The following is a 25701-nucleotide window of genomic DNA, read 5'->3' as shown; positions in this document are numbered from 1 at the left end:
TTTAACTAACAATTTCTGAAAGGCCATAGGAGGCAAATAGAGATTGTGCAGTTCAATGGTAGATGTTGTTGTTATCACGTCTCGGGGTGGTCATATTAAACAACAACAGTTAAAGTTGATTTCTTTCTTGCCTTCAGTTCCCTTTCTGTTCTGTAGACACCTGGAAGAAAAAGGTACCTACCTGCACACTAGGTATTGACTAACAGAAATAAGGATTACAGAAAGAGAGTGACAATATGTGTGACAATAGGTGACAACAGCTCTTTTAGGAAGTTGATATTGGATGCTGATATTTCAGCAGCTTCTGTTTGATTACAAGTCTTGAGAGACTACACAGTCTGGAACATACTTCAGAAGAAAACATAACAGAGAGTCCACCTTGGGCAGGTTATTAGCTCACATGGAACAGAGGTGGTATCTGCTGTCCTCTTCATTTTGGCAGTGTTTACTTGCACACCAGTACTTTAAGAAACATCCAGTTCCAAGAAGCTGAAAGAATATAGAGAAAAACATCTATTTTTACTCCAACCATAGTTTTACATCAACTCTCCAGTGCTTATTGTTTGAGTGAGCACAAACTGCACAATGCCATCTAAAAATAAGCCCATACACAGTTTTTAGTACCAGAAAATAAATCCATTCATTTAGTGCAGGAAAAGCATATCAACCGCTATTCTTACTGATTTTGTCAAGCTTTTAAAACTAAACGTAGCTAGTTTTGAGGTACTTTTCCTTTCCAGTCTATTTCTCACACGCTCTTCTCTTTTCTCTCCCCAGAAGATCACCAGCTTTGTCACCAGAATGTTCTGCAACCTGAGCCAACAGTGAAAGCATAAACTTCTCAAATCTCAGGATATTATGGGCTGCAGCGTAGGAAACAGGTTGCCCGTGACCTCCCCTTACAGTATCATGAACCAGAAGGTTCCTAGTGGAGTCACTTTCCCCTCAATGGGCTCATCAGACTTCAGGCACATTGGGGAGGAAAAGCAAGTCACTGTTAAGTGTCAACCTTATCTCCTCCATAAAGTAAAAATAATGGTGGACATGTCAGCGATTGTGTAAGAATAAGAATAATCTTAACGATGAATATTATTAATCAAGATCTCATTTCTTGAGGGAGTACTCTAATCCCTATGTTGCAAGAGGAGTGCATAACTTCTTCTTTTGGAAGAAAGGTGAGCTGGTGCTCTGTGCACATATTGATAACCTAAAAACCTAAAACCACTTCAGGCTGTGAATCCCAGTTGCAAAGAGGATGTATATCGGCTCCAGGCCAGGTACGCTCTACAGCACATCCTGCTCTCCTGATTTCACAGCTGAGTTCCTGCCAGAAGCTTGCAGTGCTGCCTTCTGGGGTGTGCACCCAGATTTTTCCCATGGAAGTAAGCATATGGCCTAAGGAAAAGGGATGGTGCATGTTAAAGTCTAAAGAGGACAAAGATGAGATGCCTTTGGGGCATGTGCCTAGACCCAGGACCTACAAAGTGCTCCCATGTCCCATAATTTAGACACAGCTGAAGGTACCTAACGCCTGCAAATTCATGTTGCATGCACTTCAAAAATGTTCCTTCACATGACTTTTTTGATGATTTATCTAGGCAGTTGCTCCAAATTGCAGCGAGAACATGCCATCTAAATGCTTGCAGAATATCCATTCTGAAAGCCATCCCTTTCTTCAGCTTTTGCTTGGCCTTATAATTTAGATAACACAATAAATACTGTAATTCTGACTGCCACTTCATTTTCTGCATGCATTCAGTGTACTGGTTTTGATTAATTTAAAGCCCAGTGTGTCTGCTCCTGTGCTATCCTAGCAAACAGACATTCCAGATCCAGAAACAGACAGTTAAATTTAGTAAACATTTAATGCTCATCTCCTGTACAATTTAAACTGACACACTGACCTAATTAGCTTTTTGGCATCACAAACACTCTCAGCTTAGGGAGGATGGCTGTTCTGTGGCAGTAATAGGAACCAGATATTTCTTGTATTGTTTGCCTGTTTTAGACATCTCAAATAGAAGAGTTAAGAGGCTCTGATGGTGGTAGTTTGGATGAAGAAGTAAAATTAAATTGGACTGAGAGTGTATCAGCAATATCAGTTTGGGAACCAGTTCATGAAGCAAATGTTTTTACTTAGTTTAGGTTAATTGATACAAGTTTAGCATGTTAGGAGTAAAAATAAAGACTCTATCTGATTTTTTTTTTAAAGCAGCTGTATGATGTTTAGATTAAAGCCCTGAAATTTCTTAATAAACTAGATACGGTGTTTTCTAAAATTCATCTTTTAAAATTAGTTAGAGGTCTGAAGTGAACGTATCCATCACTTATCGACTTCTAACAAAAGCCTTTTGGAAATACAATTTTAACTTAGATATACGGGGAATGTGTTTAAAATAAAGCACTTTATTTTACTCACATTCTCAAAAGTAACCATGCTACCTTGAGTCCTGAACAGTGAGCAGAAACAGAATTCCTTGACTCAGAATGCAAATCGTTCAGTGAACGGACAATGAACTGCTTAAAATCTGCAGCTTGTGTGCCTTTACCTTGTATGAGGCCCACTGCTCGCAAATACGCAGCACAATGAGATACAAGACCTGCAGTTATATCTGCACTGGCTTACCTCTGTAGACACCTGTGACACGTGTGCTTTCTGCCCTTGTCATAGTGCCAGAGGAAGGGAATCTCAGGAGCGACCCCAGAGGTGCACTGTTCTGCCCCAAGACAGGCTAATGTTTGCTTAATTTGTCTTTAAGACCTTCAGTGATGAAGCTTCCACAGTCTCGCTATCGTCACTGACTGCTGAACTCTGGGCCCAAAGCACCCGCGCCACGCTTTGCTTAGGTATCTGCTGGTGGGCAGGTCTGCAGCGCTCTCGGGCTCGCTCCTGGATACGACGTCAAGCTGGCTGGAACCTGTGCTGAAGTGTCAGATAGACGCGGGCTCTCCAGGCCCTGCTCCTGCTTCGGGCCGCGCCTGAGCATGTGCTCCTCAGAGCACGGTGACCAGCGGGCACAGCTGGTCCCCAGCACAGCCTGAGACCCAGGCTCAGCCAGCAAGGTGGAACTGCAAACAAAGCTGTGAAGGCCTCCTGATTAAGAAACTGTTGACCTATGTTAAAAGCAATCAAGGATTGTATGCAGATAGATGCTGGAGTTTCAATTTAAACCTAGTATCAGTGCATGACAAAAGCCTTGATAATTCTGTCCCCAAATCCCATAGGTCCAAGACCAGTCTTGCTGATGAACTGACTGTCATCACTACCAGGTATGTTAGACAAGGGAGAGAGGGAGCGAAGTGGCTGAATTCTGTGAAGTTTTTATCACCCACCAAACAAGCATTTGCAAGGCAGGGAAGCATTAGGGTTAAATAACAGTCTCCTTAGCCAAAACATTTATGAGCCACTGGAAAAAGGTGGGGAATGGTAAATACTTCAGAAACCAGGAGTAAAGAAATGCGAATATCACCAGTTACAGAAAGCATGTTACTATTGCCTTAATTTGAAAGAAGGGGGTTCGTAGATGCATCTGATACAGGGAAGTTGGCAATACCACCCTAAAGATCGCAGAAACAGAACAGAGAGAAATCTCCAAAAGGTCTTTTTAGCACATATTGGTAATTACTGGTGTGATAGTACTGGTCAAAGCTGTTTGTTTATAATTCAGAAAGATTTGTGTGTTGCTATCAGTAAAGGAGAATGAGAATAAAACATTTTTTTCCTGTTTCACAGAGAAAAAGTCTCTCACAATAATAATACTCAAGAAGAAAGAGTTTTCAAGGCTGTTCAGCTCAAACCTGGTTTGCTACCAATTAAGCTAATGTTAATCAGCTTAATGCTCATGCTAATGCATAAGCATGTTCTGGAGGAAAGAATAAGAGGTACCAAAGCCATCCCTGCCTTGGACACTGCTGACAAAAAACTTTCAATTTTGCAGCTCTCGGTGATAATACATTGAGCTGAGAGGGTATTTAATTTCTATCCAGTTCCTTTTGCTGAAAGAAATAATTAAAGGTAGAAGCAGTCCATGACTACATTTAGCAAAGAGATCCAGAGAGCGCCTGACTAGCTCATTCCACGACCGTGCTGGTTTTCAGTCTGAGATTTCAACAGTGAAATGATTTCCAGTCACATTTCTCCTTGGCCAGGTCAGTTTCTTACCCTGAGCTGAGGAAGGTGTAATGCCAGGTCCAGGTCTGTGTGAGCCCATGCCAGGGAGGGCTGCTGAGGCGTATCAAGTTTGCCGGCCTGGTCATGAAGAAAGCACGCCACAGCTGACTCCGTGCTCCATGTGCCTCCAGCGTCCTGGCACCCATCATATTGGAGCTAATTCTAAAAGTAAGAAAACATGTTGTGACCCAGGCCAGGGCACTCTGCTGAGATATCCTATGTCTTAGTTTGGAAAAGAGCATTTAATGTCACAGACTGGGTCTTCATCATGGCTTACTGTGAAGTGCAATGGATTCAGGTAATAAGGGGAATAGTGCAGACATGTAATATATTAAGAAAGAGTTTAGCATAGCGTTTGGTAAGTGGAGGATCTTACAATTATACCACGATTATTTCTTTCAACAAACAGTGGTAATACAAAGACCTTTTAAATTATATTTTAGCATGTCAGGAGGGTACTCCTACCCAAAGAAGTGTGACATCATTTTGCTGTTGTGATTCCTGGGACCAGGGAAGAAGCAAACGCATACAGCCACCGTGTTTAGTGACCGACGAGTATTTTTCACAACAGTCGGCTCCCAAGGACGTTTCTCGCTGCAAAAAAGAATTCAAATTTTGGAGCTCCCTCTGCTGGTTCGACATCAACTTTCACTCACAACTGCTTTCCCTTCTCTCCAACTGCTCATTATCACTTAAACAATTCATTTCATGTATTGTTGTATTAAAAAAAAGTTACTACACTGCTTATCAGAGCATGTGTCTGTACTATTTGATATTACATTGGAGAAAAACCTGACATTCCTCTAACTAGGAGAGAAAAGGTTTCTTCTAAGTCTAGTTTCAGGACTTGCAAATGTGTAGTGTGTGCACGCAAGTGTTTAATGGAAGCATATGCCCCTATCACTCCGTTCTTCCACGAATTCCTAATATGCGTACACTCATGTTATGTGACTACTTTAATATATGTTAGAGTCTGCCTTACTAAGTACAAATAAAGTAAACCAGGAAGAAGACACTGTGAAAATGCTGCGCAAAATAGCCCAAGCACGCACCACCAAGAAACAAGGCATAGGGTTTTATACTCATCATTTATACAGCTTATTTAAGTGTTACGTGGTCTAGAACTTCCCTTGTTTTTATTCAGAGTATTTTCTTATTGTTGTGTATGTAAACGGCACTACGGAGTTTCAGAGCTTGCTGTTGTAAGCTGTAACCAGGCTCAATGTGCCACACAACGCAATCACACCGGTGTTTCAGGTGCGTGTGTTAAAAACCAATCAAACAAGTGAGAGAGAACACAGTCAGACATCAGAAACAGCGTACGTCCAAGGTATTGCTCAAGTTTCATTGTCTTCGTTACCTTCAAAGAGAGCTCAGTTGTTTGGTTTTTTTATCCATTGGCTCACTTTGCTTATAACTTTAGGGCTGTTAATCCAAATTCTCAGAGATTAAAATGAACCTCTCCATTTTGACAGGTATCAGCTCATCTCCTATTGCTTTGCAGCAGGCATGTCATTATAGGTAAGTTTGCAGCCTCCAAAGTGCACGGGATCAAATCTGAGACTCAAGCCTTTCTGGGACATGCTTTTGCTCTGCATCCAACAATCTCCCCTGCAAAAATTATAGTTTTCTACTCCAACTTTCTTTGTGATTAATATCAAATAGCTTTAACCTTAAAAGGTAAAATTTCATTATGCTGAAGTATTTTCTGAATGGATTAAAGGGGTCTGAAAATAGATTATAGAACTTTTCTACCTGTTCTCTTGTTTTTGCAGTTAAGCTGCAATAAATTCCAACCAACCTGAAGTCTGCACATCAAATTGTAGCCTATGAAAAATTTTAATAATGGAGGTATACATCCCTCAATAAGGCTGATAAAATACTAATGGGAGAGCCACAATGTAATTATAGGAACAGCTGATTAAATCAAGATAGCACTTAACAGCATAAGATCATTTAAAATCTAATGATTACATTAGATTATATCATCATTTCAGTGACACCACTGAGAGGTGATTAGAGATGGAACTTTAACTTTCAACTTTCAAACAAGTTCATTTACATTTTTTAATCACTAATATAGAAAAAGCCCTTATATTTTCTGAGTGTTCACTGAGAGAACAGTATATTTTTAGTTCCAGTTTGCTTGAATAAAAGGTTTCTTTCAGAAGATTAGAAGGCTACTTAGTTCTGAATATTGATGACTGGATAATGGACCCATAAATATGTGCCGCTGAGCTGAATCTTGTGAAGGTCATTAGAAAATTATCTCACTGAAGTCACTGGAAATATTCCTTCTGATTCTTGCAGAAACTGGAATGACCCACTAGTGACTTTAAAGTTTTCCATCTTTCTAACATTTTATTGTATATTTAAAATTATTTTGGCTTGGGTCTTTGTAATTTATTTAAACAAAGAAAAGATCTTTCAGTGATGCTGTTAAACACTAGCTATATAGTAGAGCAGAGCTGTCAGTCATAAATATTCAGAAACTGTAAACCAGACAGCGTAAAAAATATCTAGCAAAAAAAGTTAACTTGCCATAGTTTAGGAGGAGTTTATCTTACCTCTGAATACAAAAGTAGACTACATGACTCTCAGCATTTCCTCTAGTTTTTAGCCTTCATGTTTAATATTTCTGAGGTTTCCCGTGGTCATAATTAGCTCTAGGTGTTGCTAAGATGAAAGTGGAGACTGCTTGCGTAAGTACAGTATCTATGACTCTAAGGAAGGAGTGCCAGCTGCAGCGAGGCTGCACTGCCATCGTCCTCAGCACAGACCTGTGCACGCCTGCTTACTTGGCAGCGCGGCATCGATCCAGATCTCCAGGCTGGTCTGGAGCACATCACTTAATGCTTGTGCTGATGTGTGAGTGGCTGTGTCAGCTGGCGTCCCGTGCTGCTTTGGGTTCCTCTCCGCTACGGGCTGCTCACCCTGTTGGATTGTGGAGCTGTTAGTGGGTAGCGCTCTCTCCTAGCAGCTGGCCTTCTGTTCGTAAGGTCAATCTGTGACCTGAAAGAACTTAAAAAATCATTGCTCTAGCGCGTAGACACCTTTTCATTCAAAGACGGGCATTTTTACACCTCCACATCTCCACGAAAGAGGGAATGGAGTAAAGCCTCTGTCCTACTAGTAGTGTAGAGTGGGAGTGGAGCTGCATGCTTCCTTGAACCAGGGCATTGCTTCCAGACCACCGAGATGGGCCAGAAGCTGAACTGCAGGTGCAGCTGCTCAAATTGCTGACTAGTGTCTCTCACGCTGAAGGTACGGAGGTGTTGCTTCTCTTCTGTGTGATGTTTTGTTGTGACAGATGAACAAGGGCTTGTGGCAAGCAGGTGCCTTGAATGGAGAAGGAAAACACTTCAGGACAAAGGCAAGTAACATTTCTGGAAGTATGTGGAGCGCTCACCTGGTATTTGGCAGTGAAGATGAACAACATAAGGATGCTGCTGAACCTGGAAGATGACTACGTCTGGGAACTTGCAGCTCCCACTGTTCTTCACCCCTGCTTTCAGTTGCCAGGGAGTATGGAGTTATAATGTTGACAGTAGCAACAGGGTGATTTGTGACGTGGTAACTGCTATTTAGAAGATGCCAACACCGTGTGAGTGATTGCAGCCATGTAGGTTTTGCTTGTATGAGCTTTTCTGTTGGGGACTTTGATGACACGTAGACTTCCTTCCTTGCCTTTTTATATCATTTTATTTTAACTCTCTCATGACTATTGAGTTCAAGTTAGGATTGAAAAGTCATTGCTCCAAAGGATATCTCTTCCTAAGGTGCATTGCAGTAATACATTTTCTTTGCACAATAATATTTGCATTATTACACAATATTCATTTGTTATGCACATATTATTGTGTGTATTCAGTTATACAATTGCACATAAAATTATTATGTGTGCAATTGTAATTACACATATTTGTTCAGAATAATCAAACTTGACAAGAAACATTTTCATAGTCTTTTCTAAAAGAGCTGTGCTCTTTACTCAGTAAAGGACAATGTTATTGCTCGGAACTATTAACATTCTTCTGTCTAACAGGAAGGAACGTATCGATAAGTGAAGGCATACCAGATACCTAAGGGAGATGACATAATTAGCATTCATTATTAATGAAGCTATTGCCTCATTCACATGAAATACAGAGCACTTAATAACTCTGTTTACCTCATCTTCCCATCAATAAATACATTCCCTCTAGAATGTGGTGTTGTATGTCCTCACTTGGGAGATCTGTTCACATTGAATCCGCTAATTAGAAGTTTCAGTTCAGTTTATATTGACTTTGCTTTGCCTTTGGCTTTAGTTCACTTGGTTTAGTAATCCTGGTGCACATCACATTATGATATTTAACACGTTAATCTACGTATCTGACAAGAATAATGACATTTAAACTACTGTCCTGAGAATAGCATGAGCAACAAGCAAACTCAGCCATTGTAGGGGCTTTTTTCTGCTTACTAGTTATTTAGAAGAAAAGCAGCATAGAAACAGGAGTAAGACTAGCTGGCAGTCAGCGCAAGAATGTGTTAGCAGAGTAGCTGATGATACACATGGCGCATACTCCCTTTTTCAGTTCGTCTTCTGCCACGTTTTTTGTGTCATGTCTAAAAATTTCCTAATGCTGGGGAGAACTGAAGGCTGGTTTTGTAAGACGTTTACATGGCAAGTGATTCTTATTATAGGTTGTTTTACAAGCTTGAGAACTAGGTATCCACCCCAGAAGTGCCTTAGATAATACGGGCAATACTTCCAGGGGAGTTTTGAGGAGAGCTGCACTGACATTGCAGGGTCAGGCAGTGAAAACAGTCCCGAGTTGCAGAGAAAGAAGGCAAGAAGGGTCTGGGAGGAAGGGAAGGAGGTGAGGAGGCACCTCAAGGGGAGGGTAAGGAACCAGCAGCAGCAGTCGCAGGCCATGTCTGATAAAGCATTGCCAATGGTCTCCAGCAAGATTGGACTATAAGAAGGTCATGAACCACAGCTTCGTACTCATGCTGTAAGATCTTGAAAGGTAACAAATACCCACATGTCTTGCTGTCTCTAGGAAGAATTTCAGGTGATCCTGAAGGATTGGAACTGATTATTAAGTGTAACTTAATAGTGTAACTGGTTAAGTTAAAGAGGTCAAAAACATTAGAAGAAAATTGGATAGAAAACCAGCTTTCTGCCATACTGCCTTGTAAAATAAGCCCTGGGCAGGGCCGATGATAGCCTGTTTCTGTAAATGGGAAGTAGAAAGGAAGACTCCCTAGGAAGCCTCTTTCAGCAAGATTTTTCAGCTAGGAAAGAAGAGAGGACACAGGCCATCAGAGAGGTCTGTAAAACAACCAGTGATGTACATAACCACAGAGAATGATTACTCACAGCTCCCCCTTCCCAAGTACTGGCAAACGGGGAACGATTCAGGCACTAAGCAGAGTGACCTCGTGACAGTCTAGAATATCCTACCTGGGCTCCTATTTTGGAGGAGTGTGGGCCTCACTTAAGTCTGGTCTCGTATCAGCCAAGGCTGTGCCTTCCCCAGGAAAACTGCCATGCACGAGGATTAAAAGAATTATGGTGAAGCATTTTTTTACACAAAAATAAAATTACCAATATAAAAATATAATTAAATTGTTGGGCTTTTTGCTTTCCACCTCCCTTTGACTCATCAAGATGTCTGCATGGGCCATCCAGAACACTACTATGGGAGAGCTGCCAGTAAAACCGTGATCTTGTCTCATGCTGACGTGATATAATCTGGTTTCAACCAAGGCAATGGAGTCTGGCCACTGAATATCTAACAGCAGCATTTCACTGCTGCTCACAAACGAGGATGTGATCAACATGCTGCTAGAACCAGTGACTTCTAAGGTTTGGCTCAACTGGGTTTTATGAGAGCAACATATATATATTCACCTTTAATGAACCAGACTCATAAAGATAAAACATAGCTTAATAAAATACTAGTGTATTCAACAGTAATCGGTTTGATATACATTTGTATATTGTCACCTTGAGAAGACACATTAGACATATTTTTATATTCTTAGATCATAAACTCAGAGAGGCAAATGTTAAACATGAAGGAGATAATGGCTGGGTGCCTGGCCAGGAAGGGAGGCTGGCAGAAGTGACTCATCTGCCCATTGACTGCACAAAGTGCTCGCAGAGGAAATTCATCTGCAGGTTAGCCCAGCAGACTGCCACTGCCATAATGGATTAAATCTTCCCATTGCTGGACTACTGTAGCACTCAAAAACCATTAAAACATACGCTTGTTTGTGGGGGAAGTTGGTTTAAAAAGAGGAAGGAAAGAAGTTAGCCATGTTCCCTGCCGAGGCACTGATAAACGGGTTCTGTAGCAATGGCAACAGTGAGGGAGAGAGTAAATCAGCAGCAGGTATCATTTTCTCATTACTGTGTGCTTCTCATTTCTCTTGAATTCACGCTATGAATCAGAAGCAATACCACAACAGTAGTATTTCAACTGGTCTGGTAGGGAGAGATCTCAGTGGTATCTGCTCTTCCACATTTATTCTTTGGTTACTTACTCAACACACTTGGGTGACTAGGACCTCTTTGCAGGCAGAGTTTGAAAGAACAACAGTGCTTTTTTCTGCTAGTATAGAAAAGATGGGCCTTTCTGCAAGACGAATAGAATGTCCCTGTGCCTCCTCTTCTTTGCTTCTAACTGGGAAACAAAGCTGCCCAAGTGGCCCTCCAGGCAGAGTGACCTCAGTGACTCGAGTTTGCAGTATCCATCCTTGATTCCTTTTGGCTTCTGTTCCATTTCTTGTTATACAAAAGAGAGAAGCAGATCCCTCAGATCTCAAAAACTTCTGTTCAACAAAGAAGCATAGTTCCTTCTCATAAAGCAATACACTGACTACTTCTAATCTGGGGAATCTGAAGAGATCATAGAATCATAGAATCATAGAATCATAGAATGCTTTGGGATGGAAGGGACCTTTAAAGTCCATCTAGTCCATCCCCCTGCAATTGGCAGGGACATCTACAACTAGATCAGGTTGCTCAGAGCCCCATCCAGCCTGGCCTTGAATGTTTCCAAGGATGGGTCATCTACCACCTCTCTGGGCAACCTGTTCCAGTGTTTTACCACCCTCATTGTAAAAAATTTCTTCCTTATATCTAGTCTGAATCTACCCTCTTTTAGTTTAAAACCATTACCCCTTGTCCTATCGCTATTGGCCCTGCTAAAAAGTCTGTCCCCATCTTTCTTATAAGCCCCCTTTAAGTACTGAAAGGCCGCAACAAGGTCTCCCCGCAGTCTTCTCTTCTCCAGGCCGAGCAACCCCAGCTCTTTCAGCCTTTCCTCATAAGAGAGGCGCTCCATCCCTCTGATCATTTTTGTGGCCCTTCTCTGGACCCTCTCCAACAGGTCCATGTCCTCAGATAACTTTCTTTTTACTGATAACTTTCTTTTTACTGATATACTACCTAACATATTATTCCTCAAAGATTATTAACCATTAAGACACTACATTGAATGAGAGAATTCACTCTGTCCAAATTCCACAGTATGTGTTTGGATTTAGATACCTAAATTACATCTGAGTGGTAGATGGCAACCGAGCCATACTCTTTTCAGGGCTGCGTAACTCTGTAGACAATTAAAATGTCTTCACTGATCTAGACAAGTCTCCTGGGCATTATCAAATTTGTCCTGATGTGCTCAAAGGTATTGTTTTGAGGGATGCAAGCTTGACTTGCAGTCTAGTAAAGACGGGTGTTAAAATGTGGGAGGTCTTAGGTTCTCAGGTGTCCTCAGCAAGAAGGGGAGTGAACCTGTATCACTTTCTTGTTTCCTCTACCCCCAGAACACAAGGTATCTTAAGTGAGACCACTCATTACCATTTCTTCTTCCAGGGGCCATTTCACAACCAGGAATACGAGAGAGATGAAGACCGAAGAGCAGAATTACAATTACACTGCACCTTACACGTCTCATTGATTCAAGCTTCAGCTGTTAAGTACTCAGGACACCTGGAAATCAGGCCTTGCAAATGGTGCCCATTAAAGAATGAATGTACAGAGTTTGCACTCACTAGTGAAAACCTTGGTTTAAGGGGGCAAATTTGTCCACGTTAAGCAGGAGCTCAGATGCCACAGTATTTCTTTATCCTTCCCGGTTTTCTTCTCTGCTAAGCATTAGGGGCCCTTTCCAGGCACACTGCAATGGAAGCTGCTGCAACTTCCCTCTTGCTGTTGGGGAATTTCAGCAGGCCTGCAGAAGGGCTCATACACTTAGCCTCCTCCAAGTTCAGATATCTCAATACACATACCTTGCTTGGTTGTACTGTTCTAAGGCAATGGAAGGACGTATCCCCAAGGTCCAGCAGTATACAGAACTGGTTGAGTACCCCAGGGGCTGGGCACATCAGGTAGCCGATCCTAAGAGATCCAGTCTCCAGCAAGTTGCCAACTTGCTCATGGCTCTGCTGACTGGGCTTTAAAGTAACAGTTAAACTGTAGATTTCAACTCAAAACAGATTAATAATAAAAAAAAGGGATCTAGCAGTATTTTATCAGCCAAACTGCTGAACTGTACCACAAATGTGATTAGTACTGTATGACTGGAAAAGCTGTGGGACGTACAGTACCTCAGTATTCTAGGCTGAGTTTTACTGCATCAGAGGAAACATTTTTCATCTATGAAAAACTAAACTTGGTTTAATTATCTTCCATTTACTCAGCTGCAATGATCTACGCAGAGGTTTGAGGACACCATGAGAATGTGAGCGCCCAGTTCGCACAGTTGTTGCTAACTGGGCATTCCCTTGCTTCATGAGACTTCACGTTTCATCAGTAGGGAAGAAAGATAGCTGTCTGCATTACCTGGCATTTCCGCTTTCCTGAAACACGGCTGCTCTGCTTCACTGTGTGGCTTCCCTGGCCCTCAGGCAGATCTTACAGTGCAACAACTTTGAAACAAGCAGAACAGAAAAAACAGAACCACCGCGTAAGCATGGAGAATATGAAGGAAATTTTGAGCTTGACTTTCACCTCAATTTTGTGCCACTACAGCTCCGCTGATTTCAAGAGAGTTCTAATTTCCACTGGGCAGAGGGAAGAAAGTCAACCAGCCTTCCACAAAAGAATATTTAGGAAAAGGTCCTGCAGTTCTTGGGAGCAGTTCATCACATAACTTTACAGAGCAAATTACATTAGAGTAGGCCCTAGCTACTGATCTATAGGGAAGCGATGAATAAAAAAATATTTCCAGCATCAGTGGATGAAATTTCTCGACTAATTTTTTTATCATTTTGCATGGTAAAAAAAGCTCGTGGTGCTTGACTATGGGGATCCAGTAGCTATGTTCTGTCTTTGCACTGGCCAGCTAGTAACATCCATCAAATGAAACAGCTAGCAAGGAAAATTTTTGATTGTAAATGAAGCCACCATGCAAGGGGCTGATGCAGCTCCAGTGGTGATGGAAAGCTGCCTTTAGCTGGCCTGTGAAAATTCGATCAGGAAGACCATTATAAATGTTAATAGCTCCAGGATTCTTGACCCTTCTCCAGTTTCAGTGTAGACACAGCATCCTGTAGGAAACTTCTGATTTTCACGGGCAGTGGGATGATGAGTGCAGGTCACCCTCACCCTGGTGTAGGTCTTTGTGAGAAGGAACAGGAAGGGGTGGCTCTGTGCTCTGGGAGGGAGGTGGATAAATTCCACTTCTTTTGACTGATGTCATGTTTCCAGTGGAGAAACTACCACACAATCAGTCTGGATAGTAATGTTTCTGTCATTTTCCCCAAACTCTTAATGGTAAGCCAACTACTATAATTACTGTTCTCATTTCACTGTATCACACCAGAGTACTTGGGCCTCACACTCCCTTATTCTCTGAAATTGTACAGTATTTTAACTCACCTGGTTTCAAGGGAGCTACTTCTAAATTTAAGCAAATCAAGAGAGATTTTTTTCTTTTTTTTTCTTTTTTTTTTTTCTTTTTTTCTTTTTTTTTCTTTTTTCTTTGTGCTAGCAAGCTTCTCAAAGGATTTACTGTGCCGTAAGCAACCACTCCATTCTCTGTTTACCTTGCAGGTAATAACAAGAATATTCTGTGGAGAATTCAAACACAGAAGAAACATACCAGGCAAGTCACTGAAAGAAATTTAAGGCTTACCTTTCTCTGTAAACATGTAATGCATTAGTAGATTAATTTCCCATTAGACAAATGAATGACATCATAGGATGCAGAATGCTACAGAAGATGAACTCCATATCAGATGCAGTAAAACTCAATCACAATTAAAATAGTCAAGTAAACATTATTTGAGTCAGAACCAAGCTACACTAGGGTAGCTCTTCACCATGCTGCTAGGTTTGAAGTGCAGTTTATATGCCAGGGCTTAATGCCTGCATTAAAGTTACCCTGGTTACTGAGGACTCCCATTCAATCACCTGAAATTGTTCTCTCTGCAGTGAAGAATTGTATGTTTATTACCGAGTTGGGTTTTGATAAAATGACACAGAATACAGACACAGATACCTGAACCAGTGTATTTAAAATTGAAATTAAAAAGAACAGAAACAAAAAGCTCTTGATCCATGTCTTCAACATCAGCAGTGTGACAAGGAGCACAGTAGCCAGAGATGAAGCAAAATTGTCATGATACTGATAATACAGAAATACTTACCACAGCATGATGATAAATCACAATATTGCTAACTATGCTGAGACAAACAGCATATATAGATAAACGAAATATAATGACATAGCTTTAGTATCATAATTTTTCTAAAGTGGCATAGTCATTTGGAAGGACAATCTGAATCACGTATAGTTCAAACCGTTACATGAAATAAAGGATAACAGTCAATTAAGCCTGCTCTTCTGCAAGATTCACTATACTCTGGATAGATGAACATAACCATGCAAGTCTTCAGGTTACATTGGGTCAATCAAAACAGTCAACTGATATAAGTAGTCTTGAGAAGAGTTTAAAAAACTAAAAGCCACATCAGGCCTGCAGTATAAAGTATACAGCCCTTAAAGAAAGTATGTTCATTAGTATCAGCAGAGGCCCAGTATGATTATTTTTAAATGCTTTGTAAACTATGGATACAACTGATAGAAGGATGGAGATTCAGAAGAACTGTATGTTAAGGAATTTGGAGGATATACATGTTACGTGCTTGGAATTTTCCTAACCTCTTCATCCCAATCAAACTCTAACGTAGCATCATCTAGCTCTGCTATCGAGAAGAGAGATTTCTGTGCGACCACACTGGCTTTACTAGCATTTCCCAATGCAAAACTCTTCCTTCTGCTAGGATTGCTCACGTGCACCCTCAGCAATGGGCTATGGCTTTCCTTGTTAGTGGCAATCTTAGTGGTCGGTGAGGTTTCCAATTTTGACTCGGGACGTGATGCAAAGGAGAATGTCGACAGTTTGGCTAATGTGCTGGAGCCCACCTTCCCTGTGCTTGGGCCACCAAGCTTCTTCTCTCCCTCCCTGTTCTTTTCAGTGAGTGGAGACGACATGGCATCAAAACTGACATCAGAGCGTACTGTTGCGCTTCCTCTGATCTCTTTCCCTAAGGCCTGACTCTGCTGCTCTTCTCTCCCTTTATTATCAATCGATTGTTTTTCCAAACTATTTTTTCCTAAGCGAGTCAATGTCATCTTGGATTTCTCAGAGGGGCAGCATTCTTCTGGCAGCTGCTCTCCCTGGAGCTGCTCTCCAGGCTTAAAAATAGTTTCACTCTGAAAAAGAGAAAATTCTTCATTTTTCTTCTCTGAGGAATGATCAAGTTTTGTCCTTGGTCTGAAAGAAAATTTAGCTAGTTTAGCTGCTGGAGGACTTTCACTGTCAAGGATTTCTGGCTCATGGGAACTTACTACCTTTGTTTCCTTCACTACTTGATCTTTACTTCGTTTTCTCATGGAAATTGTTGCAGTTTTTGCTGCTACAGATACGCTGTTCATTTCCTCCCCTAGCACAGAATCTGCATCACTTGAAAGATCTGGCAGGCCAGACACAGGTAACACTGAAGGAAGCGCCTTTGCCTCGGGGTCCTGTGTACTTGTAAAGAATCCATGTGACTTCTCCGTGTGCAGTCTCTGCAAGCTTTTAGAAACCCGCTGCGTAATAACTGAATCCTGCACACTAGCACTTGGTGATGCTGGGTCTTGAATATTTGCTTCTGAAGAACAGTTGTGTTCTTCAGTCCTTTTCCTGCTTATCTTGGAACCTTTGTCCTGTTCCAAAGGAGTATGTGGATTCACAGTTGCTAGTGACTCTCTCGTTCCATTTCCCTTCCTCGGTACTGAAGCACTTCTTTCTTCAGAACAGGATGCTTTACGCAGGGTTTTTGAAGCCAAGTTATTTGGAGATATCTTGGACACTGGAGACTTTTTCTGTAAAGTTTCTTCAGGATCAGTGTTGCTCTCTTCCAGGCTGTCAAACCATGCCAGGCTGCCATCATCACCTCTCTTACTATGTTCAATTAAGTTTTTTGTATTTTTGTTATTACTATCTGCCGGCTTGCATAAGGGTTCTAGATATATATCCCCTTCACAGTTGCCTTCGGGCAAAGAAGGCTGTGGCCTGGAGTTACTCTCTTGTTGATTCGAAGGTTCTGACTGAGACATTTGCTTTGACTGCTCAAATGTATCCTTGTTCAAGCATCCTGTAGTAGTACTGAAACTTGTCTCCTCAGGCTGCAGCTGGCATGAATTTTCCTTTTGTAATCTATGGAATGAACAAAACTGCATTATTAAGTTTCACATATAGCTCCAAACACTGGTGTTGCAGCCTGTGATCTTTCAGCACCTTCTACAGCAAGTAGCAGAATTTAGTGTCCCCAGTAGAAGACAGGCAGATGGACAGAGAAAGCAACCACCTAAACTTCATTTCCTTGGGAAACAAAAAAACCCACCCCAAAACCCCAAACAGCCAGCTTTGCACTACTTGCTAGAGTGCCTTAGGGATTACATATTCTGTAAGCAAATCTTCTAGAACAGGAACCTCATTAGATTTTATCCTGAGCAAGGCAAAGCCTCAAACAAGTTATCAGAATGGAAAATCTAGGTATTACTTGGGATAGTGGTTGCTGGTAGTTTTCTCTCACAATCACTACGGACCCAACACATCAAAAACTCCACACGATAGAGTTGAAAGCATCTCGGATCACCTATAAAACTTAATTATCACTGTTTGTGGCTGTTAATATTCTCAGGGCCCTCCAAAACAACAGAGGTGCTAGAATGAGGGTTCCCTGCAATCTCAGTATAGCTGATATTCTGTCTCTTGTACCCAAACATGTAATTTCCAAGGGACACAGCATTCTACTTTTTGCTAAATAGTGATTCTAACCATGAGAGAAGAACAGCCACATTCTGTCCCCAGAGTGACTGCATTAGTGTAGGTGAAATGATTCCTATGCATTATAAACAGTTCCTCTGCTATATGACAGAGAAAACACTACATTGACATGTATTTTTCAGAATCATTATTATCATCATTTACTAATATGCTTATTCTTAAAATTTTCATGGAAAGTAGCAGAAATGATCTGACTCATCAAGAAGGGCTGAAAGATACATGCTTGCTTCATTCAAATATTGTTTAGGGGAATGCATGGGACAAGTCTGCTAATACAGAATAGGTTGTTTTAAAGAGGACATTCATTTAGTACTCTCTAAGCTGCTTAAGAGGCAGAGAAAAAGAAATTGGCTTAATTTGCAGCATAGGGGATTCAGTGGGATATTGGGAAAACCTTTATGAGCATCAGAATGGAGCAATAATGGAAAAGACTACCCAATGGCAATGGAAAATCCTCTTCATTAGAAGGCCTTTGGAGCAGATAACACAAGCCCCTGCCAGAAGCATCAAACACAGACCTGATCCTGTCTTTGTATTTGATCTCCCATCCCATCCTACATTTCTATGATCCCTTATGAACACCTCTGTTTTAAAACTAGCTTTTGTCTGTCTTGGAGATACCCCACTTTCATCTGCTTTTATTGCCTCTGTGGTTATTTAAGATGTCTTTCTTTACTGTAAGTTACAAAATAAGTCTGAAAAATATTTAAAGGAAAAAGTGTATTTTCCCAGCTGTTCTTATTCCATTAGCTTCGATAACATTAATCTTTTATCTTCCTTTAACAATAAGAAACTACAAGTTTCTTTAGAGCCTAATCTCATTTCAGGAAACAAATGTTAGTTTTTTTTCTATTTTATTTCCTTCCAATCCTAGTGTTTTCCTCTCAGCCTCAGTACGTTAAAAGTTTTCTATTAATAACAGCAAATAGACTTTCCAAAGATTATTGCAGTGAGCTGAAAACTAGAGAAGAGACAGTGAAAATTCCAGCGTGTAAAAAAGAAAAATCACTTAAAAGAACAGAACTTTGATTCAGGCTTGTATTTTCCATTAACAGAAAGGGAAGGATCCTGACAAGCCCAACACAAAAGAAGGCTTAAAAAAACCGAAGCAGATCTGCTCTATTTTACCAAGCAAGTAACAAAAGGTTATATAAAATTATTTGCTCAGCTACAGAATCTGGCATTTTGACCCTAAGAAGCTCCGCTGAAACTTACATGAGCATAGAATTGATATATGAGTTGGGAACTGATTAAAATGGCCTTAAATTCTTTGTAAATTCCATAACCCAGAGAGAAATGATCTTGTGGTGACCTCTGAGTGCTACTTTAAAACAACCTCCCTGCTTATCCATGTCCTCTAAAGAACAAGTCCCTTCCCAATGTCAGATTCTATTTTTAGACCCTCTCCAGATATTATTGTCAAACAATTCTTTTTTGCTATTGAATTATTTTGTTACTCTGCATATTACAACCTGTCAAGTCTTTGTAGCTCTTTGTGCAGAAGATCCTGCAGCTCCAGTCGCTCCAAGATGAGTTCACACTGTGTTCGGTACTGTGCCATTGGATTTTCTGGAAACGAGGTGTGTAAGGCATTGATGCCTCCGAGAAGTGCACCCCCCTATATCACCAAAGAGATTAAAAAAAATAGGAAGTTATCTTTATTATTCAGCACCAAATTTAAACAGCAGAGACCATTTTATACAAAATTCTCCCTTAAATATTTTAAAGCTCAAGGTAGCAAATATTCATTGAGTAACTGTATTCACACAAATAATCCTATTAGGTCTGCCCACACAGGCAAAGTTGCTCATACACATAAAGCAATTATATGATCAAGCCTGCAGTTTACTTGTACTGGTTTATTTTTATTTATACAAAAAATGGGAAGTCCACTTCCATTGAGAACATCGTGACTAAAAATGGAGATTAGGATTAAAGAAGTTTTCCAAATACCTTGTAAAAATTCTGCCCGTGTGAGACACTTTCATAACTGAAGGAGTTCCGATTGCTAAAAGTTTTCATTAGCTTTGCCTAATTATTTAAATGGAAAGACCTGGGTATTAAGGCTTGTCAACACGGGGTAAATTGACCGGCAAAAATATTTCTGAATAGCTCTTTAAGAGTAACTAACTATTCAGCAGTAATTCCAGAGAACAAGTGATTTTAATCTGGGACAATTCTGCTGTGCCTTGTGAGAAATGAAGTAGTTTTTATTCGGAACAGAGCATCTGCACAAAGTGATTTGTTCCACATCAAGTAATCTAGAATAGCTCTGTAGTTAATTGCTCTTTGGAAAAAAAAACCCACACCACAAACCCTCTATTTTGCCACAGATTACCTAGCATTTACTACTCCTGTCTAATCGATAAAGCTCAATACAACTAATGAACAAGATGCGTATCATGTGCTGTGAGAGCAATAGCGAAAGTCAGGAGAGTCTCTAGAATCAGAAATTGCTACATACGGCATCACACGGACCACAGATTTTCATTTGTGGCAATTTCTGGTTCTTCCATTTTGAAATGTTATAATTTAAAAAAAAAAAATTACATTGAAAGAACATTCTGGTAGCTAATTAAAGCCCTCTAAAACTACACAGTGCTAAAACTAAGGCTGTCTATGCAACCATTAATGCATCCCGTTGACGTTATCACTTGGGTTTTTTTTCACAGATCACTTCAGGAACATGACAGATCTGTTTGACGTAGAAGCATTAGTCTGTAGCCATGGAAAAGGTTGTTGTAGAACATCTCTGCCGTATTTGTTTCAAGGACTGGAAGGTTCATAGTGAATAAAGCAGGGACTGTAGAAAGGAAAGTCCAGTCTCTTGGTTAGGACAGTTAAAAGCAGCCAAGGAGAACTAGATTCTGTCTCTGACGCTAAGTTGCAGTTCTTGTGGTTCAGAATGAGCCAGTTAAGCAAAGGTTTTGAAAGGCGATAAATCTGTAACTGGGAGCCTGACTGGTGTGTGCACAGAAGGAAACTGCAGTCAACAGGAAGTGTGCTCAAACACTCAAAGGGCTACTGCTCTGAAACCGGGGCCGTAACCATCTCTCAGGGGGTATGCTCCAGTGGACAGTTTCTTCTGGATTGTGCATAATTCAGCTCCAGATCATAGAACCGGAGTAGCACCAACCCATCACTTCACAAGGACTGCGTGAAGATAAGTGAATTGATATTTCTGAAATACTCAAATATGCTGGACATGAATTCCACAGAAAAACACATCAAGAAATTGAGAATTCTACCTTTAGAACAACAGGTAATAAAACATTGACCAAAACACTGACAACAGATAGTTGCTTTTGGCTTGAGTATTGTCAACCTGTGATTTAGGGATCCAATGGAAAAAAAAGGAATACATGATTATGTATCTTGAGATACATGCCCAAGCGGTACAATTATGTCTTGCCCTCACTGACTTTTCAGTGCTTTACTTGACTATCACGATTTTCTTTTAAATGGTCCTCTGTGTGTGTGTGAAATGGGGATGGGAAGTGGGATGGGATGGGATGGGATGGGATGGGATGGGATGGGAAAAAAAAGTGGGATGGGACTGAATTTAAGATATCTGTGAAGTTTCATTCCTGTGCTGGTGCTTACATCTCTGAGATCTCTGCCCCTCTGAGATATCATTTTGAGAGGAAAGTAGCCATATGACAAATCCACACACTGTGGAACTGAGGGCAGAGGATCTAGAACAGAGAGAGAGAAAAGAACGTATTACAGGGAAAGTCAGCAGAAAGGAAGGGTGTAAAAGTGCTTAAGGATGGGAAGACAAAATGTAAAAAGAAAGTAAAAGGAGAGGGACTGGAAAAGGAATAAAACAAGGACGAAAACATGACCAAGAGAAGGAGGGAGACAATGTTAACAAAGAGGAAATGAGGCAAAGAAAAGATCAAGCCAGGGGGATTAGAATATGCTCAGGAAGACAAAGTAGGAAAGAGAAAAATAAGGATGAATTAGAGGACAAAACAAACAAAAAAACCCAATGAACTAGGCTGGTGATGAAAATGTGATAGTCCTCCTTCCCAAGAGGGCTCACAAGAAATAACTGAACACTGACCTGAGAACTGTGAACTTTGATTTTATACTGGCAAGAATACGACTTTTCGTAGAAGCTGCAAAGACAGTGTTGAAGACAGCGTTTGCTGAGCTGAAAGGAGGCAGCCAGTCCTTCAAGAATGACACTGGTACTTCCCCATTTACAACCTCATTCTACAGCCTGACAATTAGGCAGGAAACACAGGCTGTATCTATACATAAAGTTATTTTTTATCTCGAGAAGGAAACAATTTCTGAAAATAAACTTTTGCATGTTACTTCTATTTTTTTAAATAAAACAAATAAATCACTACCTTCAAAAATAAACTGTTTCAGTGATTCATTTATACTTTCCAGGAGGAAAGTAAAATTTGGCCTTAAATAGCAGATCTCAAATTTGCAGACTCCTAACAAAAATGAACACACTTGCCTACTTGCTCGTAAGAAGTGAAGAGTGGAGCAAATATGATGAGCATACCAACTATTCCCAGGTAGCCTTTTGCAGTCACAATTCAGGCAAATTTCTCACTGACTCTTATTAGATAGATCCTAGTTATGCAAACTGCAGCCCTTGGGGGCAGGGCTGTATAAATATGAAAAAGTGACCCACAGTTAAAACAATTCTTTTACATTTATTTGTGCTGATGAGGTAGAGAGATACACAGATGACAATACACATTCATTATTATTATACACATACATTCCACTTTTTGATCTGTTATGAAAAAATTGAATATTTCAGATTTCTTATATCCAAAACCATATTGCTTTGAAAATGGTGTCCCATCAAATTCCCATCTAGTTAATTACAGGTTTAATTACAGTTAATGAGCACTTATGTGTTATCTTCTGCTGTTTCAACTGGATATATTAGTACGGCTTCTTATTTTAACTTAGATGCAGTGCTGTCATTGAAAAGCTGAGCTCTTCAAAACAGTGCAAGATGAACTGCAGCAGACAGCGAAATAATCTTTTGCTACTTAATAAGGTCAGGCCCTGTAGTATTTTTGAGACAAATTCCATTTGCAGCACTGTGCAGTAGACTATCTGTGGCACAAACTGCAATTAATCTCTCAACCCTCATTGAAAGAACAAGGGAGATCACAAGTGCCTACCTGCCATATGTGACTGTGAATCTATCCTGAAGAACTTCTCCAAAAAAGGAGCATATCTACTCCTGCAAAGGTCTTTAAGGTCCATTGAACTAATAGGTGCTATATAAAATTGTTTTAATTTGAATATATTCATATCAACCTATACAGAAACATAGGAAATGCCATTTTGAATCAGACCAGTCATCTGTGCAGTGGAGTACACCGTCTCTGACAGAGCCAAACCCAAATATTTCAGATGTGCTAAAAAATGCCATGCATAAAACTTTGGATAATCTGCTTATGGTAATTTTTTTTCTACTCCAAAGCATGAAGATTTATTTCCCTTAAAAATATTCTATTTGAAGTAATAGTGGCTATATTATTTTCCACATTTCTATTAAAAAAGCCTCTATCAGATTCACATCCTTTTTATTAATTCTAAATGTGTTGCTTTTTCTTTACAGTAAACTAAAATCTAGCCTTCCATATTTTTTCAATGCCCTTTTACATAGAAACATTACACAAATCCACATGATAATTGGAATGCATAATTTTCAGTGTACAGCAACAAAAGTTCTGAGTTTTGGTATCACCACCAACATATTTTAAAATGATCTAGTGGCAAAAAAAGTGTAGGTCTTGGCAACTGTTTGAAACTTGTTAAAAAAAAATGATTTGGTTCTCTCATACCTAGTTAATGAGTGACAAGATAACATCATGGAAGAAAAACTCATCAGAGGCTATTAAACACAGCGATAGAGACACAATTTCTGGCTCAAAAGGTCTTTAAAATGTAGATTACCAAAAGTCAACAGCATGCCAAAACTTCACTTAGACTGAAAAGTCTATTAAAAAAAGGTACCAGGCCTTTATCACCAATCCAGATTTTTCAGTGTAATTGCTGTTTAAGGATTTTAATAATCAAGATGGACTAAAAATCACTTGTCAAGGTCTCCGATGACCTACTTTCCATGAGTCCATGAAACCCTCTCCAAAGAGATGAAGGGAGCTGGCATATATCTACATGATAAACTGAATCCCTCAAATGTGGTGTTGCAGCAATGACAATGTCTGCAAGAAACCTTACCTGCATAGAGGATTCCATCACTGATACCACAGTTACAGCATCTTCCAAAGTCACAGTATCCCTAAACATCAACCGGGCATGAGCTATCAAAAATAAATGGGCATAAAACAAGCATTACCGAAGTCAAAAAGCAATTTTTTTGCACTAGAAGGGACAGGATATTTCTTCATTTCTTCAGCTCTTCAAACACTTGTGTATGCGCCTAACTTAAACATGAATATAACCCTTTTGATTTTAGTGTCAATTTCAACAGGAATTGGAAGGCTTAGTTTTACTAGTAAAGAATGTAATATGACTTCCAGATTCCAGTTAGAGTGACAGTGTGAATAAAGATGCTCAAAATGCTAGAGTTAAAAAATGTAAAGTGCTGGATATCACAACAAAGAGTGTGATATGAAACATCCCTATCTATATAGGTACATGTCCTCACCATAAAGTAAAAAATTAAGTCTAATTTTCATCACAGGTCAGAAAAGATTTGATTTCTTCTAACTGGTCTGTGTCACTACTTTATTATTATTTAATATGCTTTTCTCCACAATAGCTTCATTTTTTCTTCCTTTCCTTTCTTAAGTTAGCAAAACAAAACTGATTTTTGTAAATGGATAGAATGCAAATAATTTACCACATGAAGCTCTCCTCCTAATTGGCTGTGGAAACACACACAGTTCTTATTCAGCAAGAGAAAGACAGGTTAATTAATACCATCTATATAATACTTTGAAAGAACAAAATGCTACTAAAAGCCCCAATCATGTGAACGCATAAGAATGGAAAAAACGCTGAATGTGAAAATAACATGTGAATCCCTAAAAGTTAGGAATGTCTTTCCTTTAAATAATTTTTCCCCCAAAATGGAGAACAAAATATAAACATCTGATGCAGGAAGCACTACCTTGCTGACTGACGTATAAAAGCATAAAGACCATTTATAATTGTTATACAAAAATACAGTACATTCTTTCAAATTCATCATGAGAATAGTTGATACGCTACTTTATAAAACAAAATCATGTTAAGACAAACACCTACTGCTTCCTTTGGTTTTGTTCTTAGAAATGAAATATGGTTTCAACTCAGAGTTGGAAATGTTGAAGTCCTATTGCAAAATGCAGACTTGATTATTGATATTTCAGGAAACAAAAATGTGTTATTTTTGATGTTACATTAATTTTAGGATAGAAGCAAATATTTGACACCTTTCCTCAGTCTGAGTAGGATGGCAACCCAGGACTCAAATGAAGTAAAATAAATCCTGAGATTGCTTTTCATAAAGACACATAACTTCTGACATTTTTATCTCGAATGTGATTTCTTCCAGTGGTTTCAGTTTTTATTATGGATGTGAGAATGGCAAAATTAAAACTGATTTTGATAATCTAAATATAACACCCTTTCCCATATTCAAAATCTCCAACCCCAAGCCTCTTCAGATTAGAAAGATAACACAATACAAGAATCACCTATCCCTGCCTCTATGGAAAAGCTGCTACTCTGCTTACTGGCTATAATTATATTCCTGACCTATTCATTTTATAAAGGTTAATTGTTAGCCTAAAAATAAAATTGCCACGGCCTTACCTTCTGCAAGGCGTATCAAACTCTCTAACAAGCGAATGGTAGTTCGAGCAGCATTTCTGCAGTCACTCTGACGCTGCATTTGATAGTAGCGTACAAGGATCAGGTTGCTCTCCTCAGACAATTTTGGTTGTATACTTTTTATAAGGCAGAAGTAGGTTTTCATCTTTTCCATGCTCCAGAGCTTTTCTGATTTGCTTGGGCAACCTGCATAACAACTGCCTAGTCAGTAATTTTACAACAGACATGAAGCTTTTTCCTAAGAACTTCTGTTAAATAGACAAGTGACTATCCAAGACACATTACTGTATTTTTGGGGCATACTGGGTTGTCTGTCCTCAAGGACTTGGTCAAATTCCAGTGTGGAATCTTATACACCATCCAAT

At 39.8% G+C, this 25701-nt stretch overlaps 1 protein-coding gene across 3 annotated transcripts in view; it reads right to left on the bottom strand.

The window, feature by feature from the left end:
- Positions 1-14822: 14822 nt before the first annotated feature.
- Positions 14823-25701, bottom strand: part of MCM9 (minichromosome maintenance 9 homologous recombination repair factor) — a 49011-nt gene continuing 38132 nt past the window's right edge. For all 3 annotated transcript variants that reach the window (XM_087774624.1, XM_087774625.1, XM_009460847.2), the window contains 4 exons: positions 25319-25522; positions 23738-23820; positions 18985-19130; positions 14823-16879 (listed from right to left, as the gene is read on the bottom strand). In XM_087774624.1, coding sequence (XP_087630750.1) covers positions 15313-16879; positions 18985-19130; positions 23738-23820; positions 25319-25522 — 2000 coding nt within the window. In that variant the 3' untranslated portion in view covers positions 14823-15312. The remainder of the gene's footprint in view (positions 16880-18984; positions 19131-23737; positions 23821-25318; positions 25523-25701) is intronic.

This window comes from Nipponia nippon, unplaced genomic scaffold (genome assembly GCF_047370975.1).
Source record: "Nipponia nippon isolate SJK-2023a ecotype South Korea unplaced genomic scaffold, ASM4737097v1 scaffold_4, whole genome shotgun sequence".
Classification (NCBI taxonomy): Eukaryota; Metazoa; Chordata; class Aves; order Pelecaniformes; family Threskiornithidae; genus Nipponia; species Nipponia nippon.
This window is presented reverse-complemented; position numbering and strand designations above follow the sequence as displayed.